At 40.6% G+C, this 14,704-nt stretch overlaps 1 protein-coding gene across 2 annotated transcripts in view; it reads right to left on the bottom strand.

Annotated features, from left to right (window-relative positions):
- Positions 1 to 8,008: 8,008 nt before the first annotated feature.
- IL15 (interleukin 15) overlaps positions 8,009 to 14,704 on the bottom strand; it is a 77,659-nt gene continuing 70,963 nt past the window's right edge. For both annotated transcript variants that reach the window (XM_081926256.1, XM_081926255.1), the window contains exons 6-7: positions 13,070 to 13,219; positions 8,009 to 11,573 (exon numbers count right to left, since the gene is read on the bottom strand). In XM_081926256.1, the coding sequence (XP_081782382.1) occupies positions 11,454 to 11,573; positions 13,070 to 13,219 (270 nt within the window). In that variant the 3' untranslated portion in view covers positions 8,009 to 11,453. The remainder of the gene's footprint in view (positions 11,574 to 13,069; positions 13,220 to 14,704) is intronic.

The raw sequence follows: 14,704 nt of genomic DNA, 5'->3' as shown, positions 1-14,704 counted from the left end.
GCTCATAGGCTTATAGCAGCTGCTGGAGAGTGGGCAAGGAGGAGAAGCTATCACTGCCACCACTGCTACCGCTGATGCTTTGTGTGTCCAGGACAGTGGAAGGTGTGTGTGCTGTGTTCTGTTGGTTTTTTGGTAGTGGAAATGCTCTGTTGGGAGGGGGGGGGAAATTGGGATGTGAGGGTCAGTTGGGATTGGGGGGAGTGAGAAATGTCCCTTTTTCATCTGAGGAATGTTGGAAGGTATGAAATTAGAATTCACTGGTTTTGTCTGTCAATGGCTCTGTCTCCACAAGCCACCAGTAAACTCAATCCATACAGCATATCAGGTTTCCTGCATGTGGCTAAATAATCCAGACAGGCCTTCTCCAACCTGGAGTCATGGCTGGGGCTGATTGGACTTGTTATCCAAAGCATCTGAAGGGCACCAGGTTGGGGAAAATGGAAGCACCTCTCTCGTGCTAAACATGCAGATGTCCCACTGTACTCTCTGCAGAGACAAAACAATCCCATAGAGCGATTTGCAATCACAGATATCTGTTCTGTAGCTCTCTGAATCTCAATCAATGGGCATGAATTATATGCATGAGTGTAGCTCACAGTTAAAACCCATCAGTTAAAGCATCTTTTTCTAGAGTGGTGTAAAGAAGAAGATGCAGCACAGCATTCTTTGTATAGTATAGTCAAATCAATATTAACCTCCATTGATCAAATTGTCTGTGGAGGTTTTTATATGTTAAACGATCTTTACTTACTGGACTCTTTACTTAGATTTCATCAGAGGTCACTTTCAAAAAGTATGTAAGATCTGGGGGAGGGGGTCTAAAGCATAGGTGTCAAACTTAGGAAAAATTATAAGAAAAATAACATAATAACTGGATAAAATAACTGGATTTTTTGGTTCTTTGAGTAGGGGATTGGATCTGGTCAGAAGGCTTGAGCCAGGTATGGAAAGACCTTGTCTGCCACTATCACAGGAGAGCAAGGCTGTCCATCTGTCAGTCATACAACATCACATGACACCATGCAATTGTATCTTCCTAATTCTTCCTTTGCAGTTCCAGATTGAACTGCACAACTTGAATTCATATTATGTGAGGTGTTTGCAACATCTCAATCTACATCCACAGAAGATGAATCAATGGCACATTCTCTGACGTCCTTCTTTTGCACCCCTGGCAAAAGGGCACCAGAATCAAAAAGCACCAACATTTTGCCCATGAAAGAAGAATCTGGAGTGCACAGAAGTCACACCCACACCATATGTTTAAAGTACACTTATATCATTTTACAGTTGCCAGGATTCTTTTTAAAATTTAGTTAAATAAATCAATAAAGTAAATGCAATATCTTCCTTTTAGGCTGAGATAGGGAAAGCACTCAAATTTCACTGAAGATATGTTTTCACATTGCTTTAGCATTACAGATGCCTTCACGGTCCTGTACCATGTTCAGCTTTCATGACCCTTTTAAAAATAAGGTACATCAGGATTAGTTCTCAGCCTGCACCATCCTTCTTTGTATGGGAGCCAGAAGGAACAAGTGTTATGTTAACAATTCTAGGTACAGTCAACCAAGGGTGATAATAAGTCACCACAGGGGCTGCACACTATGAAGTGCTGTGTGGTAGGCACAAAGTGCTACAGCAGTGTGTAGAAAGCAGTATGAAGATAGCATGGTAGGATTTGCCACTCGGCAATCTAGCCCCATCTGCACTATACATTTAGAGCAGTATCATACTACTTTAGCAATGGCTTCCCCCAAAGAATCATGGGAAGTGTAGTTTGTTAAGGTGATGAGAGTTGCTAGAAGACCTCTATTCTCTTCAGGGAACTTCAGTTCCCAGGATGGTTTAACAATCAATCCTTCTTCCTAGCGAACTCTGGGACTTGTAGCTCTGTGACGGGAATAGGGATCTAACAACTTTCAGTACCAGCTGGATAACCAGTACTAAGTGTGTGATGTTTTGGCATTTCAGCACAGATCACTATTAATGGTGACTTACAATTGGTGACCACATCCAGTATCCAATTTGTGTGCAGCTATTCCTCTAGGAATATTAAACTGAAAATTGTCCAAAAGAGATTACTGCAGGAGCTAAATACATTCAGAAGGGAAGTAGTTCAGACACCATTAAAGAAGCTAATAAAACGTTTTATAGCCACCTAATGCTTATGAGATCTCCTTGAGGTTGGAAGGCAACAGATTTGAATAATGAGGAATTGTTTGTAGCAATTTCAATTACTGTACTTTAATTCGTAAATAATAATAATACAAAGAGACTTCCAACGTGAAATAGCTAGATCTTTTCCTCAAGGCCAACATTACTAACTTCAACACAATTTAATTAAAAAGCAGTGCCTCTGGAGATTTTTCTAATGAGAAAATGTCATGGTGCCAATAAAACTATTATAAGATTTATATCCATGCATAAGCCACCAATATCCAATGAAACAATTATTTCCTTGTCCAGTACCATAATATTATCTCTGAAAAACCAAATGTGTTGTTAAATTGAGACAGCAGTTATTAGGGACACATTTCACTGAACAAGCAAGTGGCAGATAGTATTTGGTTTGTTAGGGTCAGATAAAATAAAAGTATTCTTAAAGAAATTGCTATAAGCACTGACTTGAAGATTTCAACGAGAAGTCAGTGTAAGAGAAGTTGTGGTCAGTTGTTATTATAACTTTGAATTTATCATTTATTATATTTTTACATTGGCAGCAACCGAAAAAGGGGGTCACAGAAGGGGTAAAATGCTTCTTTTGGCAAAGGTAGGAGACACTTTGTGGGGAAGGACCATAGTTCAATTGATAGAGTTATGACACTTAGCTTTGCAAATAAGTGGATATTTTACTCAGAGTATCCAGATGTTACCAAAAACAAAGATGAAACAGATGAAAAAGGCTTTCGAATGACCTTAAAAATCAAGTTACTTGGTTTCCTTACAAAAAGGATCATACAATCTTTGGGTTAGCAAAGATTCAGGCTATGAAATCTCATTTTAGAGATTCGCTTCACTTGCAGGGAGCCATGGCCACATGGCTTCTTGCTTGTTCCAGGAAGCAGGAGGAGAAAAAAGACAAAGGTGGGGGTGGGTAGCAAAAGAGACTTTGAACACCCACTCAGGTAGCTTGAGCTCAGGGCTCAGGTTAACCCTTTCATGAATATAAGTGTGAGCCAGTAACTGTATATTAGAACAAACTATTGCCTAAAACCCTGGATAGCTGCTTTCTGTCAGTGTAGACCAGGAGTCAGCAAACTTTTTCAGCAGGGGGCTGGTCCACTGTCCCTCAGACCTTCTGGGGGGTCAGACTATATTTGGGGGGGGGCGATGAACGAATTCCTATGCCCCACAAATAACCCAGAGATGCATTTTAAATAAAAGGACACATTCTACTCATGTAAAAATATGCTGATTCCCGGACCATCCATGGGCCTAATTGAGAAGGCGATTGGGCCGGATCCGGCCCCTGGGCCTTAGTTTGCCTACCCATGGTGTAGACATACATGTAATAAATAACAATAAAATAACAATATATGGCTTTTAAACTAGGGGATATTGTTTTTGTTTGTTATTGGGTTGTGTATTTTAGGGGGTTTTCTATTTAAAACCACACTGTGATCCTTGGAAGGAGGCCGGTATAGAACTACTATTACTATTACTAAATACTGAGATAGATAGACCAGTGGTCTGTATCATTATAAGGCAGCTTCCTGTGTTCCTTTGTTCCACAAGTTAGATTTCCCAAAAAGAATAAATCATGGTATATTCATCCTATACATACAAAAAATTAATACTATTTTCTAGACTTCCTGTATTTGACAAGTTGGGCCTGAATCCTCAAAAGCTTATGTCATAATAAATGTGTTAGTCTTTAAGGTACAGTGGTACCTCAGGTTAAGTACTGAATTTGTTCCAGAGGTCCGTTCTTAACCTGAAACTGTTCTTAACCTGAACCACCACTTTAGCTAATGGGGCCCCCCACTGCTGCCGCACTGCCGAAGCCCAATTTCTGTTCTTATCCTGAAGCAAAGTTCTTAACCTGAAGCACTATTTCTAGGTTAGCGGAGTGTGTAACCTGAAGCGTATGTAACCTGAAGCGTATGTAACCTGAGGTACCACTGTACTTCAGTATTTGGTTAATTTTAGCTAGCTGGTGGATGAGATATTCTCTTGTGTGTCTTGCATTTGAGACCTTGACTATTGTTATTCTTGCCCAAACAGACCAGGTTGTAAAACAGATGGGAGCCTGAAAAGAGCCATAAGTAGAAAACATGAAACAGGCATTGAGTGAGTAAAATACTTCTTCTTATTGTCATCATTAGATGTAACGTTCATTGTCTGAAGAGGGACTTCTGCAGGCTGAACCAGATAAGAGCAAACATGCCACATTGTTTCCTGGACTGAGCAACTGCTAAGAAGGAACTCGGTCATGCTTGCTGAAAGGCTAGGAGGAGGATTCTTATTAAACAGACACAGCAGCTGTTTCCTCTAGTGAGCTTATAAAAATATATTTACAACCCAAGGGAAAGCATTTTTAAAAGTATACAGAACACATGGTGCTTGAGCTCACAGCTGCCTTGGATTCTTGGATTCCAGGAATGGCTTTTGAAAGCAGAACAGAGATATTTGGGTGGAGTTGTGGAGAAACTGATGATGAGTCGTCTCACAAGAGATGTTTGTTCATCATCTGGGACTTGAAGTGGGTTGCTCACAAGGTCATTTAATATGGTTACAGCAGAATTGTATAGTTGGAAGGTATCCTTGGGGTCATCTTGTCCAATCTCCTGCCATGCAGGAACCTCAACTACTTTAACTCCATTTTGTCCAGGTTGCAGAATGTGCGTCCTCTTGTCCCAGAAAAGGTTTCTGATCACATAAAGGTTCTAATTCACAGATCTGCCATGTAGTGGTATTATTGCAAACCATCTCCTCACATGCAAATTTTGTGAGCATAAATCACAGGTTCTGGAATTACAATAAATTATGCAAACAGGGGAAGTATACAGATATTTGCATCTTTTGCCTGCTTCATATTATTTGCAGAATTGTCACATTTCATTGAAGAATCTTTGTTTGTAGAATTTGTGTGCCCTTGCTCCCATTTTTATTTTTTAAGTGACTCCAAAGTAAAGACCTAGTATTCATGGGGAAAAACCAGAAGTAGAGAAGACCTGTATGGTCCAGTGACATGGTGAAGAGGTCATAGGAAATTACAGTGGTACCTCGGGTTACATACGCTTTAGGTTACATACGTTTCAGGTTACAGACTCCGCTAACCCAGAAATATTACCTCAGGTTAAGAACTTTGCTCCAGGATGAGAACAGAAATCATGCAGTGGCGGCGCGGCGGCAGCAGGAGGACCCATTAGCTAAAGTGGTGCCTCAGGTTAAGAACAGTTTCAGGTTAAGAATGGACTTCCAGAACAAATTAAGTTCTTAACCTGAGGTACCACTGTAGTGGTGAAAAGTCCTGTCTTCTGACTATTGTCCCCTTTATTTTAAGACTGTTTTTAGCTACATAGATATTATTTTGCATTCATGAGAACAGGAGAGTTTTTTTTAAAACAGGTGGTTAAAAATTCAGAGTTTCTTGGCTTTGACAAGGGGGAGCAATGCAGAATGGGGGGAAAGGACATGGAAGAAAACCCTTAAGCACGCTCTGCCAGAGTATTTCTTCTGCAGTCTTCAAAGCAGCCCCATAATAAGACTGCTTGTCTGTACAAGAAAAAGCACCAGAAGAGTCTAATCACAGATCTTGTACATCATGTCCAGTTTGGGACATGCAGCAATTGTAGATGACAAACAATGCTTACAGCTCAGACAGCGCAAGTGACAGATTATGAGGAAATGATTCTGCTTTACCTCATTTGTCCCCATTTTATTTTATTTGCAGAATTTGGCTGCAACGATGTCCCCACCCCATCCCAAATCCTGTCTCCATAATTGTTATATTTAATTATGCTGTGCCTTTATCTCTCACCAGATGGCTGGAGTCTCAACAGACCACCTGGTTATAAGCTTTTATAACTGTTCATAAGTTCCACAGGCTTCTGTTCTCACTGAACTGCTGTGCAGTCCTGGAAACAAATATACAAAAATTTAAAACAAAACTGTTTGGGGACTTTTATTAATATATATAAAAAACAAAATTTATTTACTCTTCGTTGTCACAAAGGGGGAAATTTGAAGCTGTATGTACAAATTTAGTTAAAATATTTAATCTCAAAAGTTATACCCTGCCCATAGAGTTTTATATGCTGATTTTCCCCCAGGGAACTAAGAGCTTCAATGATATTGTCCTCTATTTAAAGCTTACAGGCTTTAAGAATAAGATGAATAGAATATTATCATTGCTTTAATCCCTGTTCAATTTTCTATGACTACCCTACGAGACAGCATGAAGAACAATAGGATGGGATATGGCATAATCACCTACAGAAAATTCTATAAAGGAGAATTTAAATGAAATAATTCTGGGCTGTGTATAATGACACTGGGGAAATCAAGGTTTTAGATTAAAGAAAAGAATAATAAAGTTAAGAGGGCAGCCTTTGTCCTGCTAAAATCTTCTTTCAATAGAAATGTCTTTTTTAAGCAGGCTTTAGGACAATGGATAATTATATATCTAGATAAAAAAAAACTGTATACAGTCATGTGACAAAAGCTTTCCAGGAGGACATAAACAGTACCTGCTTTGCTAATGTCTCTATTTATCTAGAAATAAATCTGAGCTTCTTTCATGAAAATACAAGAAACTTTGACATTAGAGCCACCAACTGCACTGCAGGTGCCCTCATTCAGTATTTCTGACAATTTCCCTAAAATCTGACATTAGCGCAGATGGGGACACACCTTTGCCAGCAATAAGATTTGTTAGAGCAGGAGAAGGGAAAGTTTTCACTCTCATGGACCACATTCCCTCAGGCCACTGATGGACAGGGCTAGTGCAAAAAGTGGAGAAGACCACCCTCTCTCTTACACACATTCGTATCATCTACACACATCCATTCCTGCATTAATTCATGTACGTTCCCACACACATTCCCAATCATACCCACCAACACATAAAACCCACACACTTAGGCTTGACAAAAAAATTTGAGCTCCGTATCCCTCACTTAATTGCTGCATTGGGAGTGATCCTCATGGAGATTGCGGTGGAATCTAGACACATATAAAAACCGTTCTGAAAATGTTTTTTTACAAATATACATTGAATTTTCCATAAGGCTCACCATCGCCATCTTGTGTCACGTTGTATATTGCACTTAAAACACACTTAAAACATTTTCATTTGCGTTGTATAGCTGAGTCCTGCCTCTCCCATGCAGTTATTAGGCTTGAAATCAGCTGCTTCCAAAATAATAATGATAATAAATGGAGCACTGAAGAGTTAACATTTTCCTGTCTTATAAAGGTCTCCTGTATAGCTGTTAGGTTTGAGAGCAGGCTTTCATTCGTTCCAATAGGAGCATATTCTGTGCACGGGGAGGAGACAAGGAACAAATCTTGTGTTCCAGATGGTGAAGTCCTATTAGTTGATTCATGCCTGTGGAGTGGTGGCTCCTCACTCCTGCTTTAATCTAGACCAGGTTAAAGACTTAGTCCAATTGATTGCTGTGGCTTTAAGCATATTAACTGTCCTTAGAAATCAATGTGACTTTAAAAGCTTAATGTTGACTGAAGGGTGCCTTATAAAGCTTGTCTCAAGCAGAGCAATTCCAGAGTCAATTTCAATTTGAATCACTTTAGACCTGGGGATCATCCATACTGTTGTTCAACGTAGATAGTAAGCTTCATGTACTTCCATCCATTCTCCCTTGTCCATATGACATTCTATCCTAAATCACAGCCATCCCACACTCCTCCTCCCCCAATCTGAATTATCTCATGCCCTCTCCTTTTCAGAGTATCTCCGGTATTGTAGCCTTATTAGACTTTACCGACTGGTGGGGTCTGTGTTGCTCCCAGGAGGGAGAAAGGAAGTCAAATGACACCGAGGTTGATTCAGAGAAAGAGTTTATTCTGCTCTCTGGATAGCAGAAGGCACTTGCGTGGTCAGTTCACAGCATGTCCAAAGAAATGAGAAATTTCATGCAGTATATATATCCTCCAGGCACCCTCTCCCCCCTTCCCCAGGAATCCAACCACGTCAGCTTATACACACAAGTTGACATCACAGATGTTCCTGCTCCGGTACTCTTAACCATAAAAGGGTGTTCCTCTTCTTATACTCTTGACCATATAAGGGTGTTCCTGTTCCTGTATTCCTTATCTTGGGGTAAGAAGGTCACCAACTCTAAGAGCACTCCTGGCGCCATTCCCGGACTAGGTCTGTGTGTCAGAGTGTGGTCAGGATGTAAGATAAGACCCAGACGTGTCATCCCTGCTCCACTTTGGAATGGACAAGGCCATCCGTCATTACCAGCCTTCATGGACTGATAAGTGAGAGCACTTTGTTTATACAGCTGGGTTCCTGTTATGCATTTGCTCAACAGCTCAAGTTAAAGCATTTTAGAAATGCTCCCTTGGAGAAGGAAAAATGCGGATTTTGGGGCCTGTTTCAGACTGACTGCTCAGTCAGGTTTTAGGTTTTGGAAACCCATTCCTTCAGTATGAGAAAACATCACACATTTGGAGGAGAACATCACATGGACAACATAATAGAAACCTGTCATTTTAGTGAGATTCATCAGTAGTCCTGTACTTTCACATAATCTGTCAGGTCTCTTAGGAATACCTTTCCAAATGAGGAGTTGCATTGGCAAACCTCAGAAGTGTCTTTCTGTGTGCAAGACCATGATAATGCGGAATGAAAGAAGCAAAAATCTAAGGTTATCTACAATGTAATGATAGATCACTGTAATCTGATCATACCAGATTGCTAATTTACACTACAGAATAAGCTTTCAGTATCATTAAAAGCAATAAAATGACCTTTGTGTGTCTTTAACCATCATTTTTGCTGAGGGATTTAGACCACAATCTGAGACAGCTCTTTTATATTGCTGCAGCATCCCCAAAGGCATAAAAGTTTCAGCAAATCTAGAAGAATCTGTGAGATTGCCTTGCAGGTATTTCCATTCTTGTATGTTATCTTACACAACCAGAAGAGATACTTTCCTGAATAATTTGTGTGTGGAGGCAATTACAGTGTCAGCCTGCGTACATACCATACATTGAAACCACGTTACTTCTGCCAAAGAATCCTGGGAACTGTTGTTTGTTAAGGGCGCTGACAGAGCCACAATTCCCAGCACGCTTAACAAACTACAGTTCCCAGTATTCTCCATTACTATTAAAGTGATATAAGAGTGCTTTGAATGTATGGTGTGGATCCACCCTCAGTGGCCACACTATGGCCAAAGACTTGTTGCTTCCAAATTCAGGTCTAGTATTTGTTCCATAATATTTTGGCTGTGAGTCCTGGAAGGCCTTTTCCCACTGGCCTGGGAGGATGTGGCCCTGACTAACTCCAGCTACAAAAGCCGAGGCTGCCAAAGAGTCCAGAGACCATCTTGGCTGTCTCTTAGTGCAGACTCAGGTCATCAAGCCTGAACTTTGACAGCCGCTGCTGTCTACAGTGGTTTTAAATGGAGTGAATGCTGCTGTATTTTTGCTGGCTTTTATACGTTTTCTCTACTGCTGTTTTGTACTGCTTATAATTAGATTTATTGTTTACACATTTTACTGCATCTCCACTGCACTGCAAATGGCCCTGAAGACTTTGTAATATGGATAGTATATAAATGTAATGAATAAATAAATAAATGCAATAAATAAAAATGAAGGAATGGTTTGGGGCTGGGTCTTCTCCCCATTGTGATGACACCCAGTCAATCCAAGAAGTTAGGAACTGGTAAACTGGTTCTAGAGCTAGGAGAGGATGAGAATTATTATCTCTGGACTGCCAGGATGAGATGGGAGACCACAACAAAATTATAGAACCAGAAAAGGGAAGGTGGGAAAATGTAATTTCCAAAGTAAGTGGGGTTGTAGCCTGGCCCATGGTTCACCTTTATTAAATATATTTACATTCATAATACAAAGGATATTTTTCTTATTAATTGGAAAGATGAAACAGTCTGGGGAAACTACGAATATTTGCAATAGCACCATCAGCAATCTCAAAGGCTGGAAGAAATGTGACTTCTAGTTAATTGTAAGGTTGATGTATGTTCTGCTATGCAGCAAATATGGTACTCAAGGACACTCATAAGGGCTAAATATAGGAGAAAGAAGATTGAATAACCATCGTCTCTTTAGAAAATTTGCCAAGTCTGCAAGCTGATTATGTTATCAAAAATGAAAAATTGATTGTTAGGTGGCTAACATCTAATAATTTGGCCTCAGGCAGATCTTCGAGGAGCTAAGGTTGTTAAGAGTTCATTTTTGCCCTTCATTCCTTCTTCTGAATAACCGGGCTTCTTGTTTAATGGGCAAACAACCACTCTTTCCACAGTGGCTAAGTTTGCTTAATTGACCATGTTGATAGCTAAGTGCCAATGAGAGACCATTCACACCTCAACAAGGCTTGTTCCTGCATTTGAGGAGAATATAATGTGACTGGAATCTCTCACTCATCTCCCCATTTACAAGGATATCATATTTTCTCAAACTATTAATCCGAGTGTGACCATAAAAATGTGAAACTCAGATATTATTAACTATCAAACAGATGTCCCAGTTGTTTAAAATGCAGGAGAGGCTCTTTATGAAGTCATTTGATTCCTTTAAAGTTATTCCTTCTGCTTGATAACCCTCACCCTTGATAAGAGTGTCCACCTCAAGAGCAATCACCTTCACATAAAGTTGATATGAAACAGCACAAAATAAATTTAAAAATCCACAGAACTAATGAGACAAGGGGCCACACAAAACATATGATGGGAGGTATTAAGTACTCAGCCCCCCTTACACACGGCTACTTTTCTGCTCTGTAACGTGTATCCATCTAACACCATCTACCCCAGAATGGGGAAACCTTTGGCCCTCCAGATGTTTCTGCACTGCAATGCCTGTCAGCCCCAGCAAGCATGGCCAATCACAAAGTATGATGGGAGTTGTAGTTCAACATCATCTGGAGGGAGGGCCAAGGTTCCCTACACATAGGCTAACAATGCATCACAGGCTGTTTCATCTGGTTCACACTCTCTTCTCCTTCTACACCATATGGTCCTTTCCTAGGAATTTTAAGTTACGATGGCTTGTTAAGGACTCCAGAATCCACATTATAGAAGCCAAATATAAAGAGGCTCAATGTTAGCCCTATTTTGTAAATGGGTAATCTTTTTTTAAGGTATACTGCAGGATTCAATTGCAGGATTCTTGCCAAGTTTGTAATGGTGTTAACTTACCACCACCTGTTCTACGTTGACCCTGTTCTATTTTCCTAGTTCTTCAATTCTAGGAGGCAATAAGTTATTCCTTCCTGCTACAGTGAAATCTCATTTGGCATTTAACTCTGTGTAGCACATTTGTGCAAAAGTTTTGAAGTTCTTTAAAAAATCTGTGCAGTTTTTTTCTGCAAATGTTTCACACTGCTGCCACTTGGATGTTTTTGTTTCCTGTAAAATGAAAGGTTAAAAAAAGTTAGCATTGTTAAAGCAATTTGTTAAAAAAAACATTGAGAGGAAAGTAAGACACAAGAGAGACATGACAGACAATTTTCTTCCTTATGTTAGGTCCTTGGTTTGGGATTTCTAGTCAGCCACTAACATCCTTGTGACCACATTTCAGCATACTATGCCTCCCGCTCTCTAGAATGTCTGCAATTTCTGTTAGCAGGGCTTTGCACATAAACCAGCAGCATGTGCATGTAGCCTTAAGAGATTTCTGCAAATATGAAGTGAATGCATGCAAATCCTTGCCCCCGATGGTGCTTGAACAGGGTCTCCCCTTCCCAGGCCACCCCACTTCCCTGGGCAGAAGGGATCTCCTGGAGGATTGTGGAGTGCCATTCACACCAATGGAAAAGTCTGCCCTGGGGGGCCTTCTTTCTTGATGGAAGCAGTGCCTTTTTCCTGCTTCCTGTTGAGACAGCAGCAGCAGGTCTTCCATGTACAACTAAAGGAGAAGGTTCCCTGCTCAGCAGGAATTGTACTTTCCATCCAAGGTGGGATGCTGGAGGGCATGGGCACTGAGAGTGGTGCTGGGAGTACTCCCAACTGCAACCACCCTCTTTTCCTTCCTTCTCATTTGATGAGGAAGGGTGAAACGGAGGCAGAAGCTGACTGAGCTCTGATCCTCAACAGGTATAAATAGGCTAAAAGCCAGGCCCTATTCAACTTGCATCTCCACACACAGAACTAGGGATTTCACTTTCACAAGCTCCCCTTTTCAATTCCTTGTAACATTTCTGCAAAGGGTACATTTCCGCTACATATCTTGAATTCGCCTATTCTACAATAAAGGTTTCTAGCGAATTCTCGTCCACAGGAACATTCTAGACTGGGATCCTTGGCCTGGTATGAATGTAGAAATGGCAAAATATTATCAGGATAACTTACAATAGATTTGAGAGGATCTGGATGGAATAATGGATTTCTATCCCAAAGCCACATCCTTGTAAACATAGTCTTGGAAATAGGGGTTGAGGGGAATTCAATTTAGTTTGCATTGAAAAACAAACACACCTGATTTTCGTTTTTGGAAGCCAAAATATAGCCATCCTTTGATTTTTTGCAATGTGGTTCTCCAGCCAAGTTATGCATACAAAATGCATTTATTCATGTAAAGTGTGTACAAAAAATGTGCAGACTAGGAGAAATTGTTTTTAAATACAAATTGATGAAGAAATGTGGAGAAATGAACTTATGCCTAGAAAAGTGAGAAACTGCGAGAAACCAAAATTGTCAAATTTGCCTGTCCCTACTTGGAAGCCTAAAGGAATAAATTGGGGGGGGGGGAAACTACAGGGCAAGGATTCAACAGTTCATTTCTTTCTCTCCATTTTCTGATCTAAATCTTGAGTTGCTTTGCAAGGGAGAAAAGTCTGTTAGGAATTCCTTTAATGTGACTACAGTGCAACAGACATGCAATTTTGCCCGTAGGTTAAACTCACCTGTTTGTCATTTTCCAAAAGGAAGTTAACATTTTTGATTATGTTACCAACTTTGGTCCATAGTGTTGTATCATTTTCAAATTTATATTCATAAAAAATTACTTCCATCTCAAGCTGAAAGCATTTCACCACCGATAAATTACAGTCACTCTGGAAAGAAGGAAAAATCAATGGGTTTATAATATGTAATTTCTCAAGTCTCATTCAGACATGGCCTTTCCCTTGAATTCAGGCCATCCTGCCTGATTCAGAGTATGATCATGGGGGGAGGGGGAGAAATGATCCTCTCACCCCTCAATAACTATTATTGCACAAGTTCCTGCCAGACAAATAATTATAATTGCCTCATACATTACATCTGTAAGCACATGCAGAAAACTCATTTGTAAAATATATTTGCCATTTTATTGCTTGTATCCTTGATTTGGGAGCTGCTTTGAGAGCCTTTTTTTGTTGAAGAGTGGGGTAAAAATGATTTAAGGAATACAGCTTGACTTGTATGGTTTTACTGCTTCAAAAGCCCACCGTGAAAGAAAGCTACACTTACAGTAAAACAATAGACACATATATTTTGTGTGACTAGTGGTGAGAGGGCCAAACTAAGACCAGGGAGATTCAGGTACAAAACCCTGCTCCTGAAACACATCTAGGCAACTTTGGCCCAGTCTCTCTCAGCCTACTTCACAGAGTGGTATTCAACAAAGTTTTGCTCAGACTAGGCTGACTGAAATGAACGAACATGATTACGTTCATTAATTTCAGTAAGTTTACTCTGAGTAAAACTTAGTTGAATGCCACCCACAGTGTTTTTCCTTCAGATATAATGGGGAAGGTGGGGAAATAGAGAGACCCCTCTATTTGTGGACCCCCTCTGAACTTCGGGGGGAAAGGATGGGATAAAAATATAAATAACATTACTAAATATAATTTTGAGGTGGGGAATATTATAGTGAAAAATAAATCCTCAAACCATTAGGATTGCTAAATCTGAATCAGAACTAAACTAAGATAATTTCAGGGTAGTTCTTCCGTTGCCAGTCATTTTCAGTAAGTATCAGAAATAATGGTTTCATGTGAAATTGTCCATTGATAATTGATGTTGGCCAGTAAGTTGCCACATAAGCAGTGGCGGAGGAAGGGGGCAGGGGGGTGGTTCACCCCAGGTGCCATCTCTGAAGGGGATGGCAAGAAGGCACCCCAAGGGGGCTCGCCCCGCCGCCCTGGGGCGCAGTGGCACGAGCCGCCGCCATCACGTCACCGCCATGAGCGGAGGATCCCACCGTTGTCCATATGGCATTTGAGCGGCGCCGGCGGCGAAATACCTGGTGGCGCGTGCGCAACGCCACTACATATGGCGCATGTGTGTGTGCTGTATGTAATGGCATTGCGCATGCGCCATACGTAGTGGCACCACGCATGTGCTGCCGGGTGGTTTGGTTAACCTTCCTTCGCCCCTGTTCATAAGAACATAAAGAAAAGCCATACTGTATCAAGATGTTAAGGGCATTTTGAATCCCAATTATGTCCTTAGTGGCATTGGCTACTTCTCCTTGTCTGGTGTCACCTGCAAAGTTGATGAGAATCCCCTCAATTCCTTCATCCTAGTCATCTATAAATATGTTGAACAACAATGGG

Source organism: Podarcis melisellensis (assembly GCF_964234715.1).
Source record: "Podarcis melisellensis genome assembly, chromosome: 9".
Taxonomy (NCBI): Eukaryota; Metazoa; Chordata; class Lepidosauria; order Squamata; family Lacertidae; genus Podarcis; species Podarcis melisellensis.
This window is presented reverse-complemented; position numbering and strand designations above follow the sequence as displayed.